At 34.2% G+C, this 26318-nt stretch overlaps 1 protein-coding gene across 3 annotated transcripts in view; it reads right to left on the reverse strand.

The window, feature by feature from the left end:
• Positions 1 to 1143: 1143 nt before the first annotated feature.
• The window catches only part of NCK2 (NCK adaptor protein 2), a 193052-nt gene continuing 167877 nt past the window's right edge, over positions 1144 to 26318 (reverse strand). For all 3 annotated transcript variants that reach the window (XM_051984306.1, XM_051984307.1, XM_051984308.1), the window contains one exon: positions 1144 to 2665. In XM_051984306.1, coding sequence (XP_051840266.1) covers positions 2471 to 2665 — 195 coding nt within the window. In that variant the 3' untranslated portion in view covers positions 1144 to 2470. The remainder of the gene's footprint in view (positions 2666 to 26318) is intronic.

A 26318-nucleotide genomic window follows, 5' to 3' on the forward strand; every position in this document is an offset into this window, starting at 1 on the left:
CTCTGTGTATCTGTTTTGTACAAATTCTGTAAAAGCACTTTCTTAGTGGATGTAAGCTATTTGAGGACAAGGACTGTATTACTTTTGTTTTTGTATCCTCAGCATCTACCATAGTGGTGTCAAACAAGTAGCAAGTGGTTAATAAATGCTGATTTTAGTCTTATTGGTGGTTCTTCTTCTAGCTGTCATAAGTATCTACAATAATTTGGGAGGCAGGTGAGCTCTATCTAACAACCTCTACTATTTTATAAATCAAGAGGCCTACCACACAATGCTCACAGTATGTGAATCAAATCATATTTTAAATATGTAAATATGAGTTCAAAGGAACTCACTATTTGGTGAAATGCTATATGATTCTAGCCATAAAGCAAAAAGGCCACCATACCATTAAAACATTTAATCTCAGTTTCTTCAAAGTAAACTAAACCATCTATGCAAACAGGTCTTCCAGAGATGCTATACAAATTAGGATGCTAAAGGAATGTTTTACTTGACTACAAAAGTTATACGTTCATATATAACTATGCTCACAGTAAAGGAATCTTCAATTTATAATACGAATGGTCTAAAATTTATAGAAATCATAGGAAAGAAAGAAAAGGCTACAATATAGTTTTTACTACAGAGGAAATATGCACGCATACAAGCATGCGCATGTGCATGTTTGCGTGTGTGTGTGTTTTTAAATGAGAAGTTATATAAGCCAATGGATGGAAGAAGACACAAAGGAATAAGCATTTGTTATGCACCTAATATATGTCAGGAATTGTGACTACAGCCTTTACAAATATTATCTCGCTTAATCCTCAAATTAACTTTGGGATGTAGGAAAACTACTGTAACTACTAGATTAATACTAGCTTTCATAAAATGTCAGATATTTTGATTAGTAAAAAGATCAAGCTTAGGTGATAACTGAGATAGTAGCTTTTTTAAAAAATAATTTCACTGTTTATTATTTCAACAAACAATACCATCATCAGGAAAAGGGCACATAATATAACATAGTGAAGGCACTAAAACTCTTTAAAAATTTTTCTTCTACACCATTCAGGTCCCAAGTAATAGGTAAATCTGGTATTCATTTAATTGCTATGATTGAATTTGAGTGCTAATAGAGATAAAGACACATACTCGGTCTTGACATAATACCTTTTTTATTACAATATCCAAAAAAACTGTATGCAAGTTTAAGGGATCTCAAAACCCCTTCTTCAATCTCAGGAATGTGCCATCTCAAGACTGTATATTCGAACTATAAAGAAATTTAAATGTAAAGAAAACAGAAAATGCATTTTTTTGGAAAACATTCCGTGTGTCTCACTACCAATCACATCATTTTTTGTAAACCCTGAAGAATTTTCCCTGTAAAGCAAATATTACACACACATACATATATATCTATATCTCTCTATATAGATATGTCTCTATATGTGTGTGTGCATATACATATATATATAGATATATATATATAGTGTTGGTAGCCCCACTTCCCCAAAAGATCAGTTTTTTTTTTTTTGTAATCATCTGCATTAGTGTCAACAAATAGCTACAGATACATATTACTTTGAGAATTAAATACATAATTGTTAAATTCAAACAAGCAGAAGGGTGAGAGAAAAAAGGATTATGTGGATGGCACATTTGGTTGTATAGATTACCAAAACCTTCAGCCTTCGTAAGTCACTGATTCTTTCTCTTGCAAATCAGCTTTTAGGGAAATTCTCTTTGTTGCAACCACAGACCAAAATACACTAGATTTCTTTTACTACAACCTTACCATAGTAGTTTAAGAAGTCCTATTACAAAATGCTTTAATTGGTGTACTCTTATATAGAGTCAAGGAAGCAATGTAATAGCAGAATACAGCGTAGAGTGCTTCTAGAGCCTAAGAATTTTTGTCATACACTACCTGGTAAGCCAAAGAGCTACAGAACTCACAGCCACAACTGTTTATGTCTACTATATTTCACTTAATTAGCTGTAGCTTCAGTGCATTCAAACTGTGCCCAATGTCTCTTAACTAAGAGTTCTGTCACCATTAACAATTTGAATAGATTAACACTGTCTCCAATTAAAAAGAACAAAATCAACCAAACTCACCTCCCTCTCTCTCATCTCTAAATTCTGTAAACCAGGGAGAGAGAGGGGTTTTAGAACTCAGGCATGGAAGTGAGTACTGATAATGTTCACTTAAGTTTTTAACCTGAGAGGAAGCAAACTGAACCAAACCCAACTGGGGGGAGAAAAAAACAAATTAGGCAAATGAATCATAAATCAAATACAAACCATACGATAGAGCAAAGCCTTCTGAGAAGCAAGAGCCCTGGGTTTGGGACTGTATCAGGTAGGAGGTCAGCTCTGCTCTTTGTAGGTGAATGTTGGACCTAAGGCCTGTAGTTTAGTGAGAAGCGGACTAGGCATTTAGTGAGACGTGGACTAGGCAGCCTAGTCCCCCTCTTTAATGTCACTGAAGTGCTTTGATGAGATATAACTTTTCCCCATGTTCACTGGTGAAAATAGGTGCCTTTTTGTAGTGTTCCACCAATTCATCCATAGTATGAAACCGGCGCTGTCCAATGCAATAGACATTGTCCAAAAGCTGCACCTTGAAATGTTTGTTCTTCCCTGATGCTTTAAGAGATACGGAGAAGTCACTGGGCTGTAACAAGAAAAAAAAAAAACACATATAACCGGGTTATAACATGATAAAAAAAAAAAGGGATGTGGTGGGGTTGGTAGAGGGGGTACACGAAACACCATTAAGCAGTCACATACTTCAAAACCCATTGTGAGAATGAAAAGAATTTACTTTGATGTAGCAAATGTCTATTTCCCCCAGAGCCCAAACATTCATAACTAACTTTCAAATAGATTTTCCCCCCTTGTACTATATGATGACTGATGTTCACAATAATGATGTTGAAGCACTACAGGATTCTTATATAACTTTCCAATTAATAAAGGTAATTATGCTCAATATAATTTAGGCATGAATTCCTATACTAAAGTTTCTTCATCTTTAAAAGAAGGGGACTGGATTAAATCCATTTCCAGTTCTAACAATCCATGCATGGTAAATGGAGTAATTCTTAGAAAATAGGATTATTTAATTAACCATGACATTGCATTCCTACAACTGGATAAACTGGAATTTACTGCAAATTAATTACATATTGGCATGGTCAGGACCTGGAAATAAATACTTACTTGTTTCTACCACTCTTTGAAATAAGGAAAACATTCTATAGTTCTTTGTTAATTTAATTGGGGGGAAGGGGAATGTTACATTGTGAACAGGTATGAAGATTGATATTTTGATAGCCATCTAATACAATTCCTTCATTTTTTGGATGAAGAAATTGAGGCAAGACAATTTAGTGACTTAGCCAAGCCCATAAAATTTGAAAATAAAAGAACCAGGATTCAAACCTAAGTTTCTTGATTTTGAGGCTAACGCATTTCCCAATCTTACCCTATGAATTTCCTTTTCTTATGCAATTATAAATCTCCTCTTCCCCATCACTCTCAAAATGGTTATAAAAGCTAATTAAATTGGAGTAATACTCTTCTACTTATTTGCAAATTGACATTTCTTTGAAAATAGACCAAAACAGACATGTCATTAGACACAAGGGCTCAGTATATCAGTCAACAAGTATTTATGAAGTGCTTACCATGTGCTACACATTGTGCTAAATACCTGGGGACACACACAAAAAAGGCAAAAACAGTCCCTGTTTTCAAGGGAAGAAGGCATTAAGCATCTGGAGTGGGGCAGTCTTAAAAAGATTCTAAGAAGAAAACAAAGATGGGGAGATATAGCCAAAAAAAGATAAAACAGAGCACAAGAAGGGAACAGAAGTCTTTTTCTTTTTAAATTAATGTATCAATGAATATTTAGTAAATTGACATTAAACAAAGGAACAGGGAATAAGACTCATGTGCAGGTATTATGTTTTCCAGGTATTTTTTTCCCCAGAAAGATAGCCACTAGAGGGCCTATCTTGCTTTTTCTTGGGAGAAAAACATCACATTAAAAATATAGCTTCAAAATTTTCAAAAGTAAAGCAAAAAAGGGACCCTGACTATGTATTACTACATTTCATTCCTACTTAAGTATACACAAAGCATATTATTCTAAACCACTACTCTGGAAAAAACATAAAAAATAATTTTATCATAGATTTCATTGAGCATACCACTTAAGCTGGGACGACTAAGGAGTAAGATCAATAGAAGTTACTTAGAGGACACTTCTTCAGTTATGTGTGTCTTGAAGAAAAAACAAATTCTAAACTTCTCTCAACTTGGTTAATGTTTAAGATTTTCCCCTAAAATAACAGTAGAATTCTGAGAATCCTTTAATACAGGGTTGTAGCATAGCAACATTATACAATTGTGATCCTAATATATGAATTTTCTGATGTGGTCTAATTTTTTTTTCCACTTCCACATAGATTGTGCTACACAAACAAACTTTCATAATCAAAGTGTATTCTGACTTGTGCCTGACTCAGCCTAGTCATAAGATAGTCTATATCTAATACTAGAACAGAATGAGACACTTGTAGCTCATTCGACAGTTAACAACAGGAGATTAACTTAGCCATAGTAGAACTTATCAAGGAAAGATAAGCACTGAGGAAGCTGGGTGGTAAAGTAAATGAAACAGTGGGCCTGGAATCAGGAATCTTCATCTGTTTGAGTCAAATCCAGTCTCAGATACTTAATTGCTATGTGACCATGAAAAAATAATTTAACCCCATTTACCTCAGTTTCCTTATCTGTACAATAAACTGGAGAAGGAAAAGGCAAACCACTTCAGTATCTCTGCCAAGAAAACCTCAAATGAGGTCACACAGAGTTGGACATGATTGAAACAGCTAAACAACAAAGGCATTAAGGATGCTTCAAATTGAATCAACTGAGAGAAAAACTCCCTTGCTTCATGGTTTTAAGGGCCCACAGTAAGGTGGTGGACAGACCAGAGGAGAGAAGGAAAAGATATTCGAAAACTATACACAATAATACAGTAAGATAAGCAGTGGAGATAGTATCTGAACATCCTAATGGATACTTTCTCCTTGATTGAAGAAGTGTTGTTAATAAGCCTGAGCCTTTAGTCTTCAGAGCTAGCGTTGACAATTTCAATACCTTTCGAGGAAGAATTAGCCTACTTACATGGCTACTGCTCTTGCCAACAAAGGATACATAATCACACAGAGATCAATATATTTTGGTGAATGGCACATATGTACCTTCTCAAAATCTTATGCGGACGGCTCATCAGGGCACTTGGGCTATGCTCCCAGAGTGTAATCTGGTTAGTTCTATTACGCAGGAAAGGCTTCAGATAAAGCAACTTTGTAGGCTGGCCACAGTAACCCATAAAACAAAGAAAACTGCAAAATGACAATGGCCAAAAAACAAAACAGGAGATGGAAGGTACTAAGAATGACAAATATTCTAGATTATCTAGAAACATCATCTTAGTCTTGGATAGAGAAATATGAAATCTTCTGGCCAATGATCAACAAATGATACATACTTCTAGACCAAATGTATAGTCAATAAGTCAAGAAATATTTTGTACCTACTACATACCAGGTGCTGTGCTAAATGTTGAGAAATAAAAGTTTAAAAAAAAATCACCCCCATTCTTGCTCTCAAGGAACTCACAGTCTGATGGAGAAGACAACTAGCAACAATTATGTACAAACACAATATTTACAGGCTATGCTGAAGATAATCTCAGAGTCAGGAAGACCTGAGTTCAAATTTTGCCTCCAACACTCATTATAGCTGTGTGATTCTAGGCAAATCATGTAATCTCTGCCTGTCTGCTCTTCCTCACGTGTAAAATGGGGATAATAATAGCACCTTACCATCCAGGGTTGTGAGGATAAAGTGAGAAAATACTTGCTAAATACCTAAAATACATAGTGATTGCTATATAAATGTTAGTTATTATTAAGAGTAAGTTGATAGCTGAGTGGACTGGTGTAGGGAAAGACTTAGAGAAAGAAGAGTAATCTGCTGGTTATTGCAACCGTAAAGAGATGAGGGATGAAGGCCTGAACCAGGGTGGTAGCAGTGCCTAAGAAGAGAAAAAGAGAAATATGTAAAAGATGTTATCATGATAGAAATGACAAGATTTGGCAATTCACTGAATGGGGAGAGGGAAGACTAAGAAATCAAGGATGATAAGTAAGTTGGGAACCTGAGTGCCTGAAAATGTGATAGTAACTCTGATGATAAAGAATTAGAAGAGTTAGGAGAAGGGAGGGTTTGGGGAAAATATGAGCTTGATTTTGGTCTTGAAGAGTTTTAAGGTATCTTCTACAGAATATCCAATTCAAGATATCCAAATAAACAGTTGGCAATGGGAGAGTGGATGTCAGGAGAGAGGTGAGGACTGGAGAAAAAAGGTCTAAGAATTATCTGCATAGAGATGATGGGCGAATCCATGGGAGCTAATGATCAAGGGAATAGGATGGAGTGAGAAGAGAAGAAAGCCCAGACAGGTGAGAAAACCAGGTGAAGGCCCAATTACACAAACACAGAGAAAGTAAAGTATATGGAGAAGAGGTTGATCAATAGTGTCAAAGGCACATGAAGGATGATGTTGGAGAAAAGACCATGAGATCTGGTAGTTAAGAGATCAGTGGTAACTTTGGGGAAAGTACAGTTATCCCTTTAACATCACAAGTTTCTTCATTGTGGTTTCAAAATAGCACTGATCAGCATAAGAAAATTAGATGGGAATTTTTGGGGAGTTTTGTGGAAACCACAGTTGATACAAAACTCATGACGAAAAACTTATTCCAAATTTTACAATAAGGTACTGTAGATATCCCATAAAAGAAAAAGAAAAAAACCCAGACTTCCCTATGGAGGGAAAGTTGAAAAATTTTAATGCAGACTTTTCAGAGTGCAGAGTTTGTATGTGTGTATGAGATGCCCCTAACCCTCATTATGTAGAAGGGATAACTATAGTTTCAGATGACTGATAAGATCAGAAGCCAGACTAAATAAAGAATGGAGGAATCTATTGGACACAGCATCCTGAAAATGTTTAGCCACAAAAAGGAGATGAGATACAGAGTGAGATGGATGGATCAGGTGAGAGTTTTTAAATGTTATCAATCTCTTGACAATTCCATAAATGAAGCCAAGAGATTAAAAAAAAATACAACTAATTGGAAAATTCACTCATAAGTTCCCCTTGGTAAGGTAAATAAGAGTTAGAGAAATTAATTTTATGTATTATCCAAAAGCAATAAAAGAAATTGCATGGAGCATTTCCAAATATAAAAACAACAAAATAATCCATTCAAGAATATGATGAATACAAAAACAGAACAAAACAGTCCATCCAGGAATATGACTGAAACTTATGTACCTACATCTGATGCAGAAATAAGGAAGCAGCAAGATTCTTTAAGAACTGCAGGAGATATGCCAAACAGAGAATTGTTAAAAAAAAATAATAATAATAACTAGAAATTATAGTTCAAATGTAAAGTTAAAAGGCTTATTAGTACAAACTACAAAGAAACCTCATATATAATGAATAACTACTTTAAGAAGAGAATAGGAAGGCAATGGACATGGCAGCACCATTAGAGTGAATACATACATACATGTATATGTACATATCCACATACAATAGAGAAATCTGATTACATGTTAATAGGAAAGCACTGGTTACTAATATTGGAATAGTTTCTCAATCAGCAGTCAGTTATCCATCTACTGTCTGATATTATTTGAGGCATAAGGCATTGGTCCATTATGCATGGAAAATGCAATCCCCTGAGTCCAAAGTGAAAAGGGAGTCTTATGGATGGTGAAGTCTTTCAGACATTATTTCATGAGCATTAAGCCTAGCCATTAGACATTATTTCATGATCATTAAGCTTAGGCAAACTGTAACTTTTCCTAAGAAATTACTCAAGAGTTCAGCCCACCTACACAAGAAAAACCAAGTGGATGAAGAATTTTTATCATATGTAGACAGATGGATAGGCAACACATAGAATTTATCCATCAGCCCACATATTTCAGTAGATAATGTTCATAGAAAATCAGTTGGGTGTAGAATTGAATAGGAGGAAGGAAACAGATTGAAGTACCTTTGGAAAATTACCTTTTAATGACCTTTAAGTGTCTTTCCTGAAACAAAAGACCATATTTCTTTTAACAAGAGAATTCTTTCATGGCATTTTTACGGCTATTAGCCATAGCTAGTTATTTTTCACAAGTCTCTGGAAAAATTAAAGGTAAGGGTCACCTAAAGGCCAATGGAGAGATACACAGTAGATATGAACAGGCTCTAACATATTACAGGCAAAGAACTGCAATAGAGAAACAGGGTTCAGGATGCCATCAGAGATGTATAATGGAAAAAGTAGCTGGGCAGTTCTTAGAAGATGGTCTCCAAATCACTGGTTGGAAGGGATTTATGGATATCACATAAAATGGACAGAAATGAGTAAAATGCATCAAAGTGAGTACCCAGATGGATGAGATCACAAATCCCCTGATGCCTTAAAAAATGTATATGAATAAGCCATGTTATATGAGCAAAATAAAATTAAAATAAAAACTAAGTAGTTAGAATTTTTTTAATTTAACAATTTTTAAATTTAATTTAATCAATAATTGGGGTGTGTATGTGTATTTTTGTGTGTGTGTGTGTAATTAATTGAGGCAACAGGGGAAAATGATCTTTATGGTCAAAGTTTATATTTAAATAAGGCGGCAGAGTTCAAGCACATAAAAAATTTCATCTTTAAGCACAGAAAATGTTCCCTTAAAAAAATAAGAGGAAGAACACAGGGATATCACATCCAATATCATCACTAAACTTCACAATTATGTTTTTAACACATTATATCCAAACCCCAATGATGGGGAAGACAGGATGGTCTTCTCCTTCACTTGGCAGATTTCTAAAAGCCAGCCTAATCCTAGAGTCTTACCCTCTCCTTATACTGCTCAGACTGCCTGGAGATTTCCCAGATAGTGTCTCACTTTGTCTACCTACATCTTCCCAATATTTCTAATTCCTGCATTATTTTATATCAAAATTTCTAGCAAGTGTTTGCCTAGGAAGATTTAGCATGAATTACTAAAATTAAAAAAATTTAAGGCCATAACATGACCTCACTAAACATTAGTCAGCTTTTTAGCTGATCAAATATGAACTTATTAGTAATTCTAGTTCATATCCCCATATGTAATGTTCTGGTTAGCTTTCTGGAGGTCTTGGGACCAGCCTTCATTTTAGCAGAATAATCACCATGAGAATAGTCAGGGATAAAGTCCAAAAGTCTTTATTGTCTCCTTCACAGTCTGTCTCCTTCACCTGAGGCCGGGCTACTTTCTGGAGGCCCTCCGCAGTGGGTCTTGGTTTGAGCAAGAAAGTCACCAAGTCAAAGGATATGAACAGACAATTTTCAGAGGATGAAATTGAAACTATTACCACTCACATGAAAGAGTGTTCCAAATCATTATTGATCAGAGAAATGCAAATTAAGACAACTCTGAGATACCACTACACACCTGTCAGATTGGCTAAGATGACAGGAAAAGATAAGGACAAATGTTGGAGGGGATGCGGGAAAACTAGGACACTAATGCATTGTTGGTGGAGTTGTGACGAATCCAACCATTCTGGAGAGCAATCTGGAATTATGCCCAAAAAGTTACCAAACTGTGCATACCCTTTGACCCAGCAGTGTTTCTATTGGGCTTATATCCCAAAGAGATACTAAAAAAGGGAAAGGGACCTGTATGTGCCAAAATGTTTGTGGCAGTCCTGTTTGTAGTGGCTAGAAACTGGAAAATGAATGGATGCCCATCAATTGGAGAATGGCTGGGTAAATTGTGGCATATGAACGTTATGGAATATTATTGTTCTGTAAGAAATGACCAGCAGGATGAATACAGAGAGGACTGGCGAGACTTACATGAACTGATGCTAAGTGAAATGAGCAGAACCAGGAGATCATTATACACTTCGACAACGATATTGTATGAGGACATATTTTGAAGGAAGTGGATTTCTTTGACAAAGAGACCTAACTGAGTTTCAACTGATAAATGACGGACAAAAGCAGCTACACCCAAAGAAAGAACACTGGGAAACGAATGTGAACTATCTGCATTTTTGTTTTTCTTCCCGGGTTATTTATACCTTCTGAATCCAATTCTCCCTATGCAACAAGAAAACTGTTCAGTTCTGCAAACATATATTGTATCTAGGATATACTGCAACATATCCAACATATAAAGGACTGCTTGCCATCTAGGGGAGGGGGTGGAGGGAGGGAGGGGAAAAAAATTGGAACAGAAACGAATGCAAAGGATAATGTTGTAAAAAAAAAAAAAAAAATTACCCTGGCATGGATTCTGTCAATATAAAGTAATTATTAAATAAAAATTAAAAAAAAAAAAAAAAAAAAAAAAAGAAAGTCACCAAGACGGGTCTCTGTCTTGAAGTCCCTCTCTGGCTGAGTTTGTCTCCAGTTTGTATGCTCTATTACAATTACATCATTACAAAATACTGAGTATAAACCAACCATTATATCACTAGGGAATCATTATTTGTGTAAGATTAAATCAATCATACTGAACTAGAGAACTCACATGCTAAACTAGATAACCACTGTCTTATCAATTCCACTGAGTTAACACCTTGTTTAAATCAATCATACTGAGCCTTAAGTATTTCTCCAAAGTTCCTATGCCTCTTATGCTGAGAGTTTTGTGATATATTAATTTGCAGGTAGGTCCAACATTTACTGGCCACAGGCAAATCACTGGCTGTTTGCTCATCTGCAAAATGGATATAGCTTTCACACTTCCTAATTCACAAGGATATCCTGGAAAAAGTACTTTTTAAAACTTTAAAACATTACATATTCGCTTAAATCATATACATAACCTATTGCTAGTAAACTCAGAGAAAACAAAAAGAATATTAGAAATAGTTGTTTATCAGGCTAAGAAATTCCATATTGATGGGAATGTCAAGGCAAACTTCATCTTATTTTCCCCCTCAGTCTCTCTAAATATCTGTCTAGTCATGATCTAGATTTGATTGGGTCTTGACTTAGTCAAGGAATCATGTCTTACTGTTCCTGGTTTAGAATATCTACTCTAGGTGGAGGACTAGGCACTAAGGGCAATACTCAAGATGGCTGGCTTTTAGAGATCTGCCAAGTGAAGGAGAAAACCATCCTGTCTTCCCCATCATTGGGGTTTGGATATAATGTGTTAAAAACATAATTGTAAAGTTCAGTGATGATATTGGATGTGATATCCTTGTGTTCTTCCTCTTATTTTTTTAGGGAACATTTTCTGTGCTTAAAGATGAAATTTTTTATGTGCTTGAACTCTGCCGCCTTATTTAAATATAAACTTTGACCATAAAGATCATTTCCCCCTGTTGCCTCAATTAATTACATACACACACAAATACACACACACACACATCAAGGCTTTAAAGCCTTGATCTATGGCAGATTTAGGTTCTAGGACAATTTCTACATGTATTCATACATGTGATTTCAGGGGGAACCTCTCCAGAAATATAATATTGATATAGTGAGATTCACAAACTGTTTAACAACCACTATCTCATTTAAACTTCACAACTCTGAGAAGTATTGTCACTATTTCCATTTTACATATGAGAAAACTGAGGCTTATGGAAGGTAGCTATCGTTGTCAAGAAATTAAGATTTATAAAGGGAGGGAGATAGAACTCAACATAAACCTTAAGTCTGATATACTTTGTACTGAAGTGCCTCAAAAAGTCTTTTCTTGTCAGTGGATACTTTCTGGGAATGTTTTTTTTTAAATACATAAAATAAAATGCATAGAATTTCAAAGGAAAACATTAGACAGCATTGGCAAAAGTTCTGGAGTAGTTTGCTAGTTCATTTACAGATGAGGAAACTGAGGTAAAACAGGGATAAATGACTTGCCCAGCATAGCTAATAACCGTCTGAGCCCAGATTTGAACTCAGGGAAATGAGTCTTCCTGATTCCAGGCCTGGCAGTGTATTCACTTTGTTACCATGCTGCCTAACTGAAGAAGAGTTACAATTTTTGTTTTTTTAATTTAGAGATACCAGTTTAAGAACTTTTATCTTAAAATGAGAGTAATTTTTAAAAAATTCCACATATAAGAAAAATGGATAGGATCACATATATAAAGGAGGAGCCAGGACCCTTAGGTTTGGCCCCAATTTGTAGGGATCCTTTTGTTATCAATTTTCTAAAAAATACTCTGGAAATTCAGACTGAAAAGGAATATGCTACATTCCACCCCCATAAATGTAGGGTGTTATGCTAATATTATAAAGTGGTAGTTTAAATTTAGGCTGTCAAATACTTTTAACACATTCTCTTTGTATATGTGCAACTGAGAAGCTGGACCAAAACAAACAGCCCAAAGAGTTTCTCCACACATGTTTTAATTTTGGGTATTATTCATAAAATATCTTGAGTAATTTTTGTTTTTGTTTTTTTGTTCCAAACTCTGTCATCTACTATGCAGCTTTGGACAAGTCACAATTTCTTTGGACTTCTCATTTGTAAAATGAGAAGATTGGAGAACATAGCCTCTAATGTTCCTACCACATCTAAAGTTATGATAATTCATCATTCCTCCAGTCAAACTTTCTCCACAAACAGGACTTGGCATTTAATTGGATGAACAGAAAGGGAGACTAAGGAAAGACTGGCAAAAACTCATCTGACCTTCCAATATGGGAGAGCAAAAAATAATTTTAGAAGGCATTAATTGCACTGTTTTTGAGGATTTTCAGATATTGGGAATAAAATAAGCCAAATGACAAATGTCTCTTAGGGGAAAAAAGGATCTCTTCCCTGCTCCCAACTCTTAGTTCCTTCTCCTTCCCTAATTACTATTTATCTATCTATAGTTCTATTTTGTATATATATATATATATAATCCCAATTTCAATAATTCCTCTCATTGAGTCTGGATATCTTTACAAGATAGGGGAAAGAATTTTGGTATCTGACAGGTAAATATGGCTCAAACAAGAATTTGTCACCTTGTGACATGTGTATGTGTGTGTATGTATCTATGTCTTCATGTATGTTGTCTACACTGTTAATATGTGTATGTATACATATATGCATACAATATCTGCTGTCATTAACAAATAATATATAAATATGAGACAGTATGAGATGGGCCTGGGAAAGTAAATAAAAAGTAATGTAATATAGAAAGAATTTTCATGACCACAGAAAATATTAGGGCCAATTTATGAGACAGTTTAGGAATTCACAAGAAAACATATTTCTTAATTACTTTTGAATTTAGTGTAAATCTGATAGGTGAATGATGGAATCTCAGAGTTGTTTAATATGAATTTCTTTAATCAACAGTGATTATTAAGAGCTTTCCTCTAAAAAATTGTCTGTTCATATCTTCTGACCATTTATCAACTGGGGAATAGCTTTTGTTTTTTATAAATTCTCTATACATTTGAGAAATGAGGCCTTTATCTGAGAAACTTGCTATAATCCTCTCCTCCATTTCCTGTTTTCCTATCTAATTTTATTTATATGAAATTAATTTCATGTCATCAAAATTATCCATTTTACTTCCTGTGATGCTCCATATTTCTTGTTTGGTCATAATCTTTTCTGTTATCCATAAATCTGAGACATACATGTTTCCATACTTCTCTAATTTATTTAATGATATCGCCATTTATGTCTAAATCATTTGTCCATTTTAACCTTATCTTGATATGTGGTGTGAGATGCTGGCCTATGCCTAGTTTCTTCCAAACTGCAATTAGTATCAAGTCAACTAGAAGGCTGAGGGGTGAGAGATTGATATTGAGTATGGAAGAGCATGGCACATGTTACATTTATTTTACAACATACCCCTACACTTCTGCCCATGAGACTACTAGATGTGGGTCAGCACAAAATCTTCCAACATAGGGATTTACATACATACATATTTTCTGCATATCTCTCCTCCAATAATCATACATGTTTCTGTATGTATGTTTCTCTAATATAATAAAATATAAATTCCATGAAAGCAGATATGGTTTCATTTTTATCACTGTATTCCTAGTGCCTAGCATAGTACCTAGTACACAAAGGTGCTTAATAAATATTTGGTTAATCTACTATTCTTTCTTATTTGTTCCCTAATTCACTCATTCACCTATAATTTTTGTTTTCTCCCACAATTGTTTAAAATTCTTTAGTCTACTGATGGCTCACACAAGCTAACTAAAATGAATTTTTAAGAAATCTGGGGCATCTACAAAATCAAGATGATACATTCCTATAATACAGTTTAGATAATTTCATATTTTCTTCCTCATGGCACAATTGTGGCTAATTACATTGATACAAAATAAAATATAAACTAGCTAGGTCCTGATACCTCAATATAAGACAACTAAGCAGGATAAATTACTAATGGTTCAATCAGGCACTGTGACTAATGTCAATTTATTCCTCTCTTATGCATTATTCTGGCATTCTATTCTTATTCTAGTGATAATTTAAAAGTAAAAAGTGTTGTCAAGAAATTTTTTGAACAAATTTGTTCAAGCTTCTACAATCCCAGCTACAGAATCAATTTCTCCCTCAATGCAGCCCATTTCCACAAGACTAAGAAAACATACACCTTTGTTGATTAGTTTAGTATGTCAGTTTAAGGACAAATGTTTGGTAAGCAATAGAGAAATAAGAGAAAGTAGGAAAAAATTAACTAATTAAAAAAAAAAAAAAAGGATTGATATTTGCTTTTAAGGCCCTAGGCCTATGATAATTCATTTGTCTTAAATAATGATATTTGGCTGTTTACTTCAAAATAGCAAAGTCATGTACTATTTAAATTTACTTTCAAAGTTTTCCCTTTGCAAATGCATTTTCCCAGGCTTTATACTTGTTTAAGTTTTCTCTGGCTAGAAAAACAGGAAACGTGTTCCTCTAATTACCTATTTTGCATTCCTTCCCTCATTTTCATTTAGCTAAACATTTCCCGCCTTCATTTGGTCACCAAGTTACTTTCATCTGGTGCCTGTTCTGCCCTGCCAGAAATTGTGTACCATTTTTTTCTTTAAATCATGTATTTATTCTGGATAACTTAACTGTCATTTTTGATGACCAGTCTAACCTCTTTATAGCTTCTAATGTTTAATCTGGTCGGTTATCTTCAGGTTTTTTTTTTTTTTTTAATATGTTAGCATTATAAGCTGTGTATAAGCTTTGTGCTTCTTCAATTACTTCAAAACTTGTATTTTCACTTTACTTCTCCTTTGGCTCACTAAGAAAAATGCATATAAGTCTTCTGAAGACTCTTGTAGTAATGAAGTTTCCAATGCCAAAATCTAAGCTTTGGTATTTAATACAAATAATTCACAAATATATTTAATAGAAACATAGATGTTAACTCATTGGTCTAATTAAAAAAAAAAAACAAACAACATTCTTCATATGGAGTCCAAGGAAGGCGAGAGTCAGCTTTATATGGCAGATAGTAAGCTAGCCTTCCAGTCAAGAAAACCTGGGTCAGGCTTTGCTTCTGATATAACCTGAGTAAGACATAACTACAATTTGCAAAGCAAATATAAAGGTGGGTAGAACTTCCTCATTTGTCAATTCTACACTAAGGAAACCAAATTTCTGGATAAAAAGAAAAATAAGCATAGGAATAATGTGCTCTCCACTAAGTCTTCTGCGCATAGATGTGCTATATATTTCTGAGGACTACATTTAATATGCTTTCCCCTTCTGTTTCCCAACTCTATTATCTCCTTCTTCTAAAAAGTAGGATCCTCTTTCACTGTTTTGTCATGTAGTTAAAATCAACATATTGACCATTCTCATCCATGATGATTTCAATCAGTATTGAATTATAATGCCTCTCCTTAGGCCATTTCCAAGCAATTGCTTACACACACACACACACACACACACACACACACACACACACACATAGTCTCTCCGCCCCACCCCCTCCCCCCGCCCCAGGTGTTTTCCTTACCAAGCAAGCTTTTACAATTTTCTTCTTTCTTTTTTAGCATCTGTCTATCTTTCCAACACCAAACCAATCCTTTATATCCTCAGAATCCAATTTTCATCTTATTAATGCAACAGTAAATCACAAGTCCAGAGGATTGACACAATAATAAACCATAAATCTAGAAGACTGAAGATGATGATTCAGGAGACCTACCTCCTACCAGTAATGATGAACTTATAATCCAGAATGAGACCTGCATATTTAGACCTAGCTAATGTAGGAATTTGTTTTGACTGGACTATGCCTCTTTGCTTTGAGAGTTTTGTCTGACATGTAGTAGATGCCTAATAGATGGTCATTGATTGAATTGCTCAAATGGAGGAGGGAGAAAAGATTTTTTTTAAAAAGGAATCCAATCTTCTTTTATTTCACCTAATCAAATTAAAAGATTAATTATTAAATTAATTAAAAGATTAATTATCATTAAAACATAATAGACTTGAAAAGATAGAAGGAATTTTGAAAGTTATCTCGTCTAACATCCTATGTGATGAACAAAAGATCATTGAGCCTCTCTGATGAAGTGTCTCCCTTAATGAAAAATTTACTTCCTCATGAGGAAGTCTATTTCATTTCAGACAGTTCTAATTGTCAGGAATTTCTTCATTAGAATGAGATACAATCTGCCTCCACATAGCTTCCATTCATAGATTGTAATTCTGCCCTTTAAAGTCAGACAGAATAAGAATATTCTCTCTTCTACAAGGCAACCCTTCAAATATTTAAAGACCCCACTCTATTACCAACTCCCTAACCTGAGTTTTCTTTTGTCTCTACTAACTACATTCTGTTTCTTCAAACATTTTTCATATGAAATTATTCTAAGTCCCCTTTTCCTCCCTTCCAACCCCTGAATGTGTTCCAACTTGTCAATATTCTTAAATTCTGGCACTCAAAATCAGAAACAATACTGCAGGAGTATTCTGACCATTGAAAAATATACAGTAGAAATATCATCTCCTTTATTGCTTTAATATGTAGTTCAAAAGTAACATCATAAAACCTTGTCTGATCCCTGCAATTGCTAGTATTCACTAAGAGTAATATGTATTTAATTACTACATGTATTTATGAAGTTTACATTTATATATGTATTTGTTGATTCTCCCCAGCACCACCACTACCTTAGAATGTAAGTTATCTGTGAGTAAGGCTTGTTTCATTTTTTAAACTCATATCTAGAGCACCTAGAATAGTAATGACACACAAATAGGAGACTTTTAATAAATTCTTGTTATTATTCTGGACAGGTTTGTTGTTTAATTGTTTTTCAGTCATATTTGACTCTTTGGGATCCTATTGGAGATTTTTTTGGAAAAGATACTGGTGTGCTTTTGTCATTTCCTTTTCCAGGTCATTTTTTACAGATGAGAAATTGAGACAAATAAGTTCCTTTGAAGGAAAGTAAGTAGATGTTTTATCCATTGTACCACTTATATGCCTCTTCTGGACACTACCACTTCTATTCATATAGTAAAGGATTAAATAAGCTTTTTGAGTAGTCACCACCAATAACTATTAGAATATATATAATATGTATATGCATGTACATGTGTTACTTATACATGCTTATGTCTGTGTGTGTGTTTGTGTGTGTATACACATATACCTCTACATAAACACACATAATACTTGGAATCCACTTTTAAAATTATATGAAATGTCATCTCACCATGACTTTCTCAACCTACATTTACAGAACAAATATAAACCATTTAAGTATGTCTTTATCCAAATAATGCATTAAAAATATCATACAAGGGATAAGTACTGAACCCTTTGGCTCAATACTAGAAGCAGCATGCTAAAAGACGAATTACAAGTCAGAGAAGCTGAAGTAGACATGGCAAGCTCTAAACCTATGACCTTTTGACCTACCTTGATGTAGACACGAATCTCTTAAAAGAACAGTCTTTTTGTTTCTAGGGCATGTTTAAACTCTACTGCCTCCTAATATGGGGGCAGTGGGAGGTTATTTGCTGCTACTTTCATACTTAGTGAAATTTATTCTCATTTCATGCTCTTTTTTCCACTTAATATTTATGATCCACCTCTTATGTGCCCAGCACTGTGCTAATGAGCAATATTCCGCTATTAATCACTTCTTAGACATGTTATAGTGAGGATATCTTTTGTATAAAGGTAGGAATAGGCAAATGACAAAATCCCTTTCAAATTTCAAATGTTGTGCCTGTGCCCAACCCTCTTTCCTATATACAGTTCATTTATTGTAATAGGAACACATCAATCACCACAAAACTTCTTTCTACCATGATTCTGGATCTATTTCAACATGATCTTCCCAATTTGGATACTTAAATTATATTTTAGACTACATGTTTTTCCCCTTCATTTTCCTTCACATTTTTATCTTATTGGTATTTCCCCTTACATTGCATTTTCAGACATTTACCTAGTTTCTAGTTAATTTGTTGGTACATACAGTTCATACAGTGTCATAAGTTCATACCTTTAGAACTGGCTAGAAGGAAGCTTAAGTGTCATCTAAACCCATACTCATTTTAAAAATGAAAAACAAAAACAAAAACAAAAACAAAAACAAAAACAAAAACAAAAACAAAAACCAGGGTCTCAAGAGCTTAAATTACTTGCTCTAGATCACATGGGCTGCAAGCTATAGTTAAAATTTGATTCTTGGACCTCTGGATTTAAGATTGGAGTACTCAGACTTCTTTGTGATCACAAGGATCCTAAGAGATTGTCAAGTATCTTGCTAAATGCCAAACACACTCTTGTCTTTCAGTCTAATAATAATAACTATCATACACAAATGTATGCAATATACTCTTGTTATCAATTGTACAATTGTTATCTATTGTACAATTTTGCTGAATAACATGAAAGAAAAAAATTTTGAATCTCATCTTAAACATTTCTGAGCTAAATGTAAATTCCTCGGAATATATATGTATGTTCCCTCTCTTTCTGTCTCTCTGTTTGTCTATTTGTTTGCAGTATCAAGCATATCAAGCTCTATGTTACTGGAATGTTACCATATTACACATATGTAATATGTTCACAAAAATCTCTATTAATTTCATATTCCAGAATGGCTGAGAGAAAATTGCAAACAGGCAGGTTTTCTTGTTCAATTTCAACTGAACACTGAAGCTATGGTGCAGAGTATGGTTGATATTTTAATGAAGAAGAAAGAACCAAATCTATTAAATCAAAGAATTAAAAGGTAGAATCAGAGAATAGCTGTAAGAAGTAAAGACCACCAATTAACCATACAATCTCACAATCTCATAAAGTACAGTTAGCTGTAAAGTCAATTTATGCTACTGATAAATTTTTGTCAGATAGTTCTTGATGTTTGTGACCTTTCTAGTCTGAAATCCTATAAAACTTAAGATAGCAGTATATATTTTAGGATATTAAAATAAAAAATGACAGTATTAATCAAAATTATTCACAAATTTTCTAATAAAATTAAAATGATCAATAGAATCAGAAGCTCATTTAAAGTGAAATATATATGAATAGAATAAAACCTGCAAAAAAAAAATTAAGAAAACTAGCCAAGTGTATGTACACACACACACACACACACACATGGAAATGCACAAGCGTGCAAATTATATTGGGTGTCCTTAAAGTCTCAGTGTAGTTTAAGATATTGAAGATTGAAAGTACTAAAATTTAAAAATGCATCAAAATGTTTGAGACACTGCATTGCAATACATACGAATGCTGGTGGTAAAAAAAACCAGTTTTGTTTTTTTCTTTTTGGCTCTTTGTGGATATGTGTATACATGCATACATGTTTTTCCCATTAAATGGCTGAAATGAATATAAGGAGGGTTGCTAACCTACTAGATAAAGGAGGCAGTAAATATGAAAGTGGCAGTATAACCCTCCCCCCCCAACTTCAGTGTTAGAGAAGCAAGAAGGTTTACAAATGGCAAGGTAGGAGAATGAAGGCAATACTACGGGGAAAAGGATACACCTTCCCCATTTCTCTGTGCAGGCTGGCACACATAGGGTTTCCTATCATCTTACACAGTCAGGAGGCAATTAATACAAAAAGAAAGTTACTGTTCTTTGGCAGTAGGTGAGGAGATGAGGAAAAAAATTCTCTGTATGTCAGCATGTTTATTACAGATCAGTTAACATATATGAACCAGCAAGCAGCTGATATGTAAAAATGATCAGCCAGAAAAGTAAAAAGCCTCTACCTCAGCTAACTATTCTATTTACAACCTAATGACCAATTTATTCTTTTAAATGTCTGACTGGTATCATTACATCAAGGACATCAAGAGAGGACTTTTTTTTTTTTGATGTTATTGTTCTGTTTTAAACAAAAAACAAAAACAATCAGTCTTCAGAACAAAAGCACAAACCTAAGCACAATTTATTATTCTGCTGGGTTCCACATCTAATGAGGACAGCACAATTTAGTTAACCACTAGGCAAAAAGAAGTGTCAGCACAGGTAGTATTCATTAATTTGCTAATTCTTGATGAATATTATTAGAAAGCTCAATAACTCTCTCCTTTCTTCCCTTCTTCCATTTCCCTAGAAAGCTACCACAAACTCTGCTAGAAAGGTACCTCATCTGCAACATGGCAGAGATTAAGTGCACAAACATCATTATGTCAAAAGTCATGAATTTTAGTTACAGTCCTTCATTTAGCTAGCTGTGACCACAGCTAAAACTACACGGTACTATGATCATTTTTTCTTAGTATGGATTTTTAAAAACGATAAAGGCTTACTCTGATGCCTAAATGAGGAGTGAAAGGATCCCTAGATCCTGGAAAGCAATAACCGGGGAATAGGCAGTGGTTAAGTCCAAGTGAGCTAGAAAGACAAGCTATGGGAGGGAGGCCCAGCCTGACTAGATGTGGCAAGATTTACTTATATTCAGGAGGTTCATGTGATGCATTTTTGGCCACAGAGATTAATGAAAACCATTACTATAGAAAAAAAGGAAGAATTCACACTAATGAAATAAAAGATCTTTTAAAGTACTAAATTATAACAATAAAAATGTATATTTGCATAATATTTTATAAACTTTAAAGAGCTCTAAATATATTAGTGCATTTTTATTCTCATGTAAGTGTGATAAAACTGTTCAAATATTAGGATCTGCATTTTATAGAGGAGGAAACTGAGGCAACAAAGTGCTTTTATGATAAGATCCATTGTGATTTCTGCAACTCAGCTAAAAAGAATAGGAAGCAAAATTACATCTTTTGACTCCACTGGTTTTTCACTATAGCATGCTTCCTCCCATAAGTACAAATACACTTAAAAACAAAATCTTCCAAATATCACTACTACTTTAAATAAATATATAGTATAAAATGATAATATAGTATAACATAATACAAACATATAACAATATATAATACAATATAACATAAATTATACATGAATTTATGCTAATAGGCAGCCTGTCAGAATGGATAGAGGGCTGGCTATGGAGTCACAAAGATCTAGTTTCAAATCACACATACTGCCTATGTAACCTTAGACAAGTCATTTGGTGCCTAGGGGTCCCAGACAGTTCTACAGAACTAGCTATTGTACAGAATGTGCCCATTTGCTCTGGTAGAAGAAGTCCCTTACCTGTAGCTCTTTCTATGAATGATATCACAAGTCCAGTTAAAAAAATATTTGTGTGCATGTGTGTATTTGCACACATACATATATACATTAAATGTCCATAATTAAAACATAGGAATTATGACAAATCTTGACACAAATTCTAAAAGCCTCACACTCTGAAGCTAAACACTATCCCTGTCCCTCACATTTAAGTCGTGATCACTTGTCACAGTTTCTAGAAGAGCATCTTTACTACATTAGAGCTTCAGGTGGACCTCTGCCAACGCATTCCTATCTCAATTTACAAAGAGCTTCCAAAATGACCTTTTCATTGGAAAAAACAATTCCTCTCGAACCTCTATAACAATCACAGAATTAAACTCAATCACCTTAAAAAAGGAGCTAGGTGGACTTAGATCATCCAATCCAATTCCCTCACTATACAAATGAGAAAAGTAAAATCAATTAATCCTACAGCTAAGTTGCAGAGCAGGTATTCCTTTGCACTGGTAAAATAATTTTCTTGTACTAGTGAAGAAAGGTTCAAATATATCAACACTCAATGCCTTAGATCTAAAATTTACATTAATAAAGTTCTCTATGTGAGTTCAGTTTTCTTATATAATCTCCTCTATTAAAACACAATAACCACTTAAAAGTTAAACAAAAGATATTCTTATAGGTAATATTACCCTCTTTTTCAAGATAATTAGGGGGAAGAAGAAAATGAGGGGAAAAAAATACAATCTCATCTCATCTCTCTCTCCACACACACACACACACACACACACACACACACACACACAGCCAAGCTGTGCTTGGGCTCTGACAGCATTCCCTGCAACAAGGGATTGATATTACATGTTACATATTTAGGTTCAATGGAAGGAATAATTTTTTAACACTTAGAATCATCCAAAGGTTAGCTTTAGAGATGTCTTCCAAAGTTAGGATGTTCTGATTTTTTTTGAAATAAAATATTCTGCTCATATGTACTCCAGCAAGGAATATATGAAATATATCATATGCCAAATATGGCAAATGTGTCAAACAACTGAAATAAACAATTTTATATAACAACAAATGTTCAGGAGATGGTTTGTGTAAGTGGGAAACCAATTGTTTTATATAAATTTGCTCCCTACTGCAATATTAAAAATTGTGTGTTCATGGTTTTATTGCATTGTATGTTACTGATAATATTTTATTTTTATAATGATTATATTTTAAGCTACAAGTATTTTAAGATTAAATGGAGGACATAGAAAAAAGCAGAAAATATTTTAAAGACTGCAGTTGTCATGTATACAACACTAAAGAAAGAATAACTAAGTAAGCAATTTATGGAGCTACAAATAATTTAGGGTAAGGTTCATCTATTTAAAGACAATTGTGTTATTTATGTTACAAATTTTAAAATGCCAGGGGACTATCTATTCCTTCCCTCTAATCCAAACCAAATAAGCACATATTATGTGCAAAGCATATATTAAGGTTGGGGATACCAAAATCAAAAAAAAAAAAAAAAAGTGGCTATGATTATTCACATGAAAGGTAAGAAAAGCTGAGAAATCAAGAGGGAAAGGTAAGCGAAAACAAGAAATAAAGAGTACACAAGGAAGAAAGCAGCAAACAGCAGAAGCAGAATCATGGATCAGAGAACAGCAGATGAGTGACTACCTAGACTGCTGTGAGAGGAGGTAACAGAGATTAAACAGTCCCGCCACCCAGTAATGCCTGTAGGCATCACTGTGCTGGTAGATCTACCAACTACAAAAAGGAAGGCATGAACACTTAATGAAAGGCAAGCTAAGGTTAAGTCCTATTCACTTCTATTTCCCGCCAGGCCATCACTGTACTACAACCTACTACAACAACTGAGCTCATAATGATACCTCTTAGTTGTCAAGAAAGGGTTGTGGTGTATATTGCATGTTGTTTAGTAAAATAAGCAGGAAAGTAGTTCTCCAAACACTTCTGTTTGCTCCAGGGTTAAATTTCATTGACCTAGGGAGATTCTCCAAAGGATGAGTTGGTACATACTGCATTACAAAACCCCCCCAAATAGAACAATTTATTAAGAGCACAGTATAGAGAGAAAGCTATGGAAATTTCAAGTCAAGAGTTTAAAACTCATCTATCCACTCAACTCCTTTCCTTTCTGTTAAATGTTTCTTTGAGGAAGGACCCCAAGGTCTTGACTTCTATATTTAGGGTCTAATTCAATTCAAGAAAAAGAATGAGCAAAGAGGAGGTAGATACAACTATGGCCTTCTGGAAGGATAGGATGCTTGTGTTTTCCATAGTCTTCACAATGACAGAACCAATGCGACAATGAACTAAGTTGAATTTATTTTAAGTGCCCATGATATGCTGAACACCATGCTCAGTGCTGACAAAAATGAAACAATCCTTGCCCTCAAGGAATTTACATTTGTACTTTGAAATAAAAGCATATAAATGAAAATCAACATGAAATTGATTGTTAGCCACATGCAGAAGATTTTTCTTCTACGCATTCTCTATGTATTACTGAAATGAAGTAGCTTCCCAGATTTCAAGCAGGGCATAAGCTTTCTCCCAAGTTTCTCTTCAAGAAAATTACGAAGTAATTGATATTAGATAAAGCATGATCTACTAGATTTTAACATATCTAAGTTAATGTTGTCATTAAGGAAGAGTGCTGTTCTGTAGAAACCTTAGAAAGAAGAGGGGGAGGCAAAGATAAAAATGTTAAAGCTTAAGAAAGAATGCTCTATCTAGGGGACAACTAGAAAATATATTCTACAATGGGAATAGAAATAAGCTTAGAGGATTTCTAACATTTTGGGTGAACACCCTCAAGACCTTTTTGTTCTATTTTCATGTTTTTGATTATAATATACTTTACTTACAAAATGAACTTTAATAAATGTTTCTTGAATTGATTTTTCCACATAGTCTAAGAAAGGGAAAAGAGTTCTATATATTAAGTATGAATATTTGAGTTACCTTTAAGGTTTATCTCTATTCAACTCCATTATTTTGATACCTCAGAGAATCTATGATTTCATTGGCATGACTGCCCACCACAATGCTGAAGAATGAAATCTATCCTTGACTTCCCATCATGTGAGACCTTAGCTGTTGTCTTGGTACAAACAAACTTGTGAAAGGATATCTCATCCAACAGGGCTGAAGGACTGCCAATTCTCTGGACATTGCTTGGATATTGATCCCTAAGTTGTTTATCAATATCCCTCATTCCTGATACATGGCTTAACTCATCTTTTTACCAAGTCATATCTTTTGCTAATAACAGTGTTGTCAAACCCAAAAAGAAGCAGGGGCCACCTAGCTGCACCAGATCTGAAACTATATTACAACGCAGGAGTCATCAAAACCATTTGGTACTGGCTAAGAAATAGAAGAGTCAATCAGTGAAATGGGTTAGGTTCACAAGACATAATAGTCAATAACTACAGCAATCTAGTATTTGACAAACCCAAAGATCCCAGCTTTTGGGATAAGAACTCACTATTTGATAAAAACCACTAGGAAAATTGGAAACTAGTATTGGAAGAAAGTAGGCATTGACCCACACCTAACACCGTATACCAAGATAAGATCAAAATGGGTTTATGATCTAGACATAAAGAATGATATTATAAACAAATTAGAAGAACATAGGATAATTTACCTCTCAAATCTGTGGAGAAGGAATTTGAGACCAAAGAAGAACTGAAGATCATTACTGATCACAAAATAGATAATTTTGATTATATTAAATTAAAAAAAAATTGTACAAACAAAACTAATGCAGACAAGATTAGAAGGAAAGCAAAAAACTGGGAAAACATTTTTACATTCAAGAGTTCTGATAAAGGCCTTATTTCTAAAATATAGAGAGAATCGACTCAAATTTATAAGAATTCAAGCCATTCTCCAATTGACAAATGGTCAAAAGATATGAACAGACTACTTTCAGATGAAGAAATTGAAACTACTACTAGTCATATGAAAAGGTGCTCTAAATCACTATTGATCAGAAAAATGCAAATTAAGATAACTCTGAAATACTACTACACATTTCTCAGATTAGCTAAGATGACAGGGAAATATAATGATGAATGTTGGAGGGGATGTGGGAAAACTAGGACACTAATACATTGTTTGTGGAACTGTGAACAGCTCCAACCATTCTGGAGAGCAATTTGGAACTATGCTCAAAAAGTTATCAAACTGTGCATACCCTTTGATCCAATAGTGTTACTACTGCGCTTATATCCCAAAGAGATCTTAAAGGAGGGAAAAGGACCCACATGTGCAAAAATGTTTATGGTAGCCCTTTTCGTAGTGGCAAGAAACTGGAAACTGAATGGATGCCCATCAATTGGAGAATGGCTGAATAAAATATGGTGCATGAATGTTATGGAGTATTATTGTTCTGTAAGAAATGACCAGCAGGATGATTTGAAACAGACCTGGAGAGATCATTATACACTTCAACAACGATATTGTATGAGGATGTATTCTGATGGAAGTGGATTTCTTTGACAAAGAGACCTAACTGAGTTTCAATGGATAAATGATGGACAGAAGCAGCTACACCCAAGGAAAGAACACTGGGAAATGAATATGAACTATT

The sequence above is a fragment of the Antechinus flavipes genome, chromosome 3, assembly GCF_016432865.1.
Source record: "Antechinus flavipes isolate AdamAnt ecotype Samford, QLD, Australia chromosome 3, AdamAnt_v2, whole genome shotgun sequence".
NCBI classification, from domain to species: domain Eukaryota; kingdom Metazoa; phylum Chordata; class Mammalia; order Dasyuromorphia; family Dasyuridae; genus Antechinus; species Antechinus flavipes.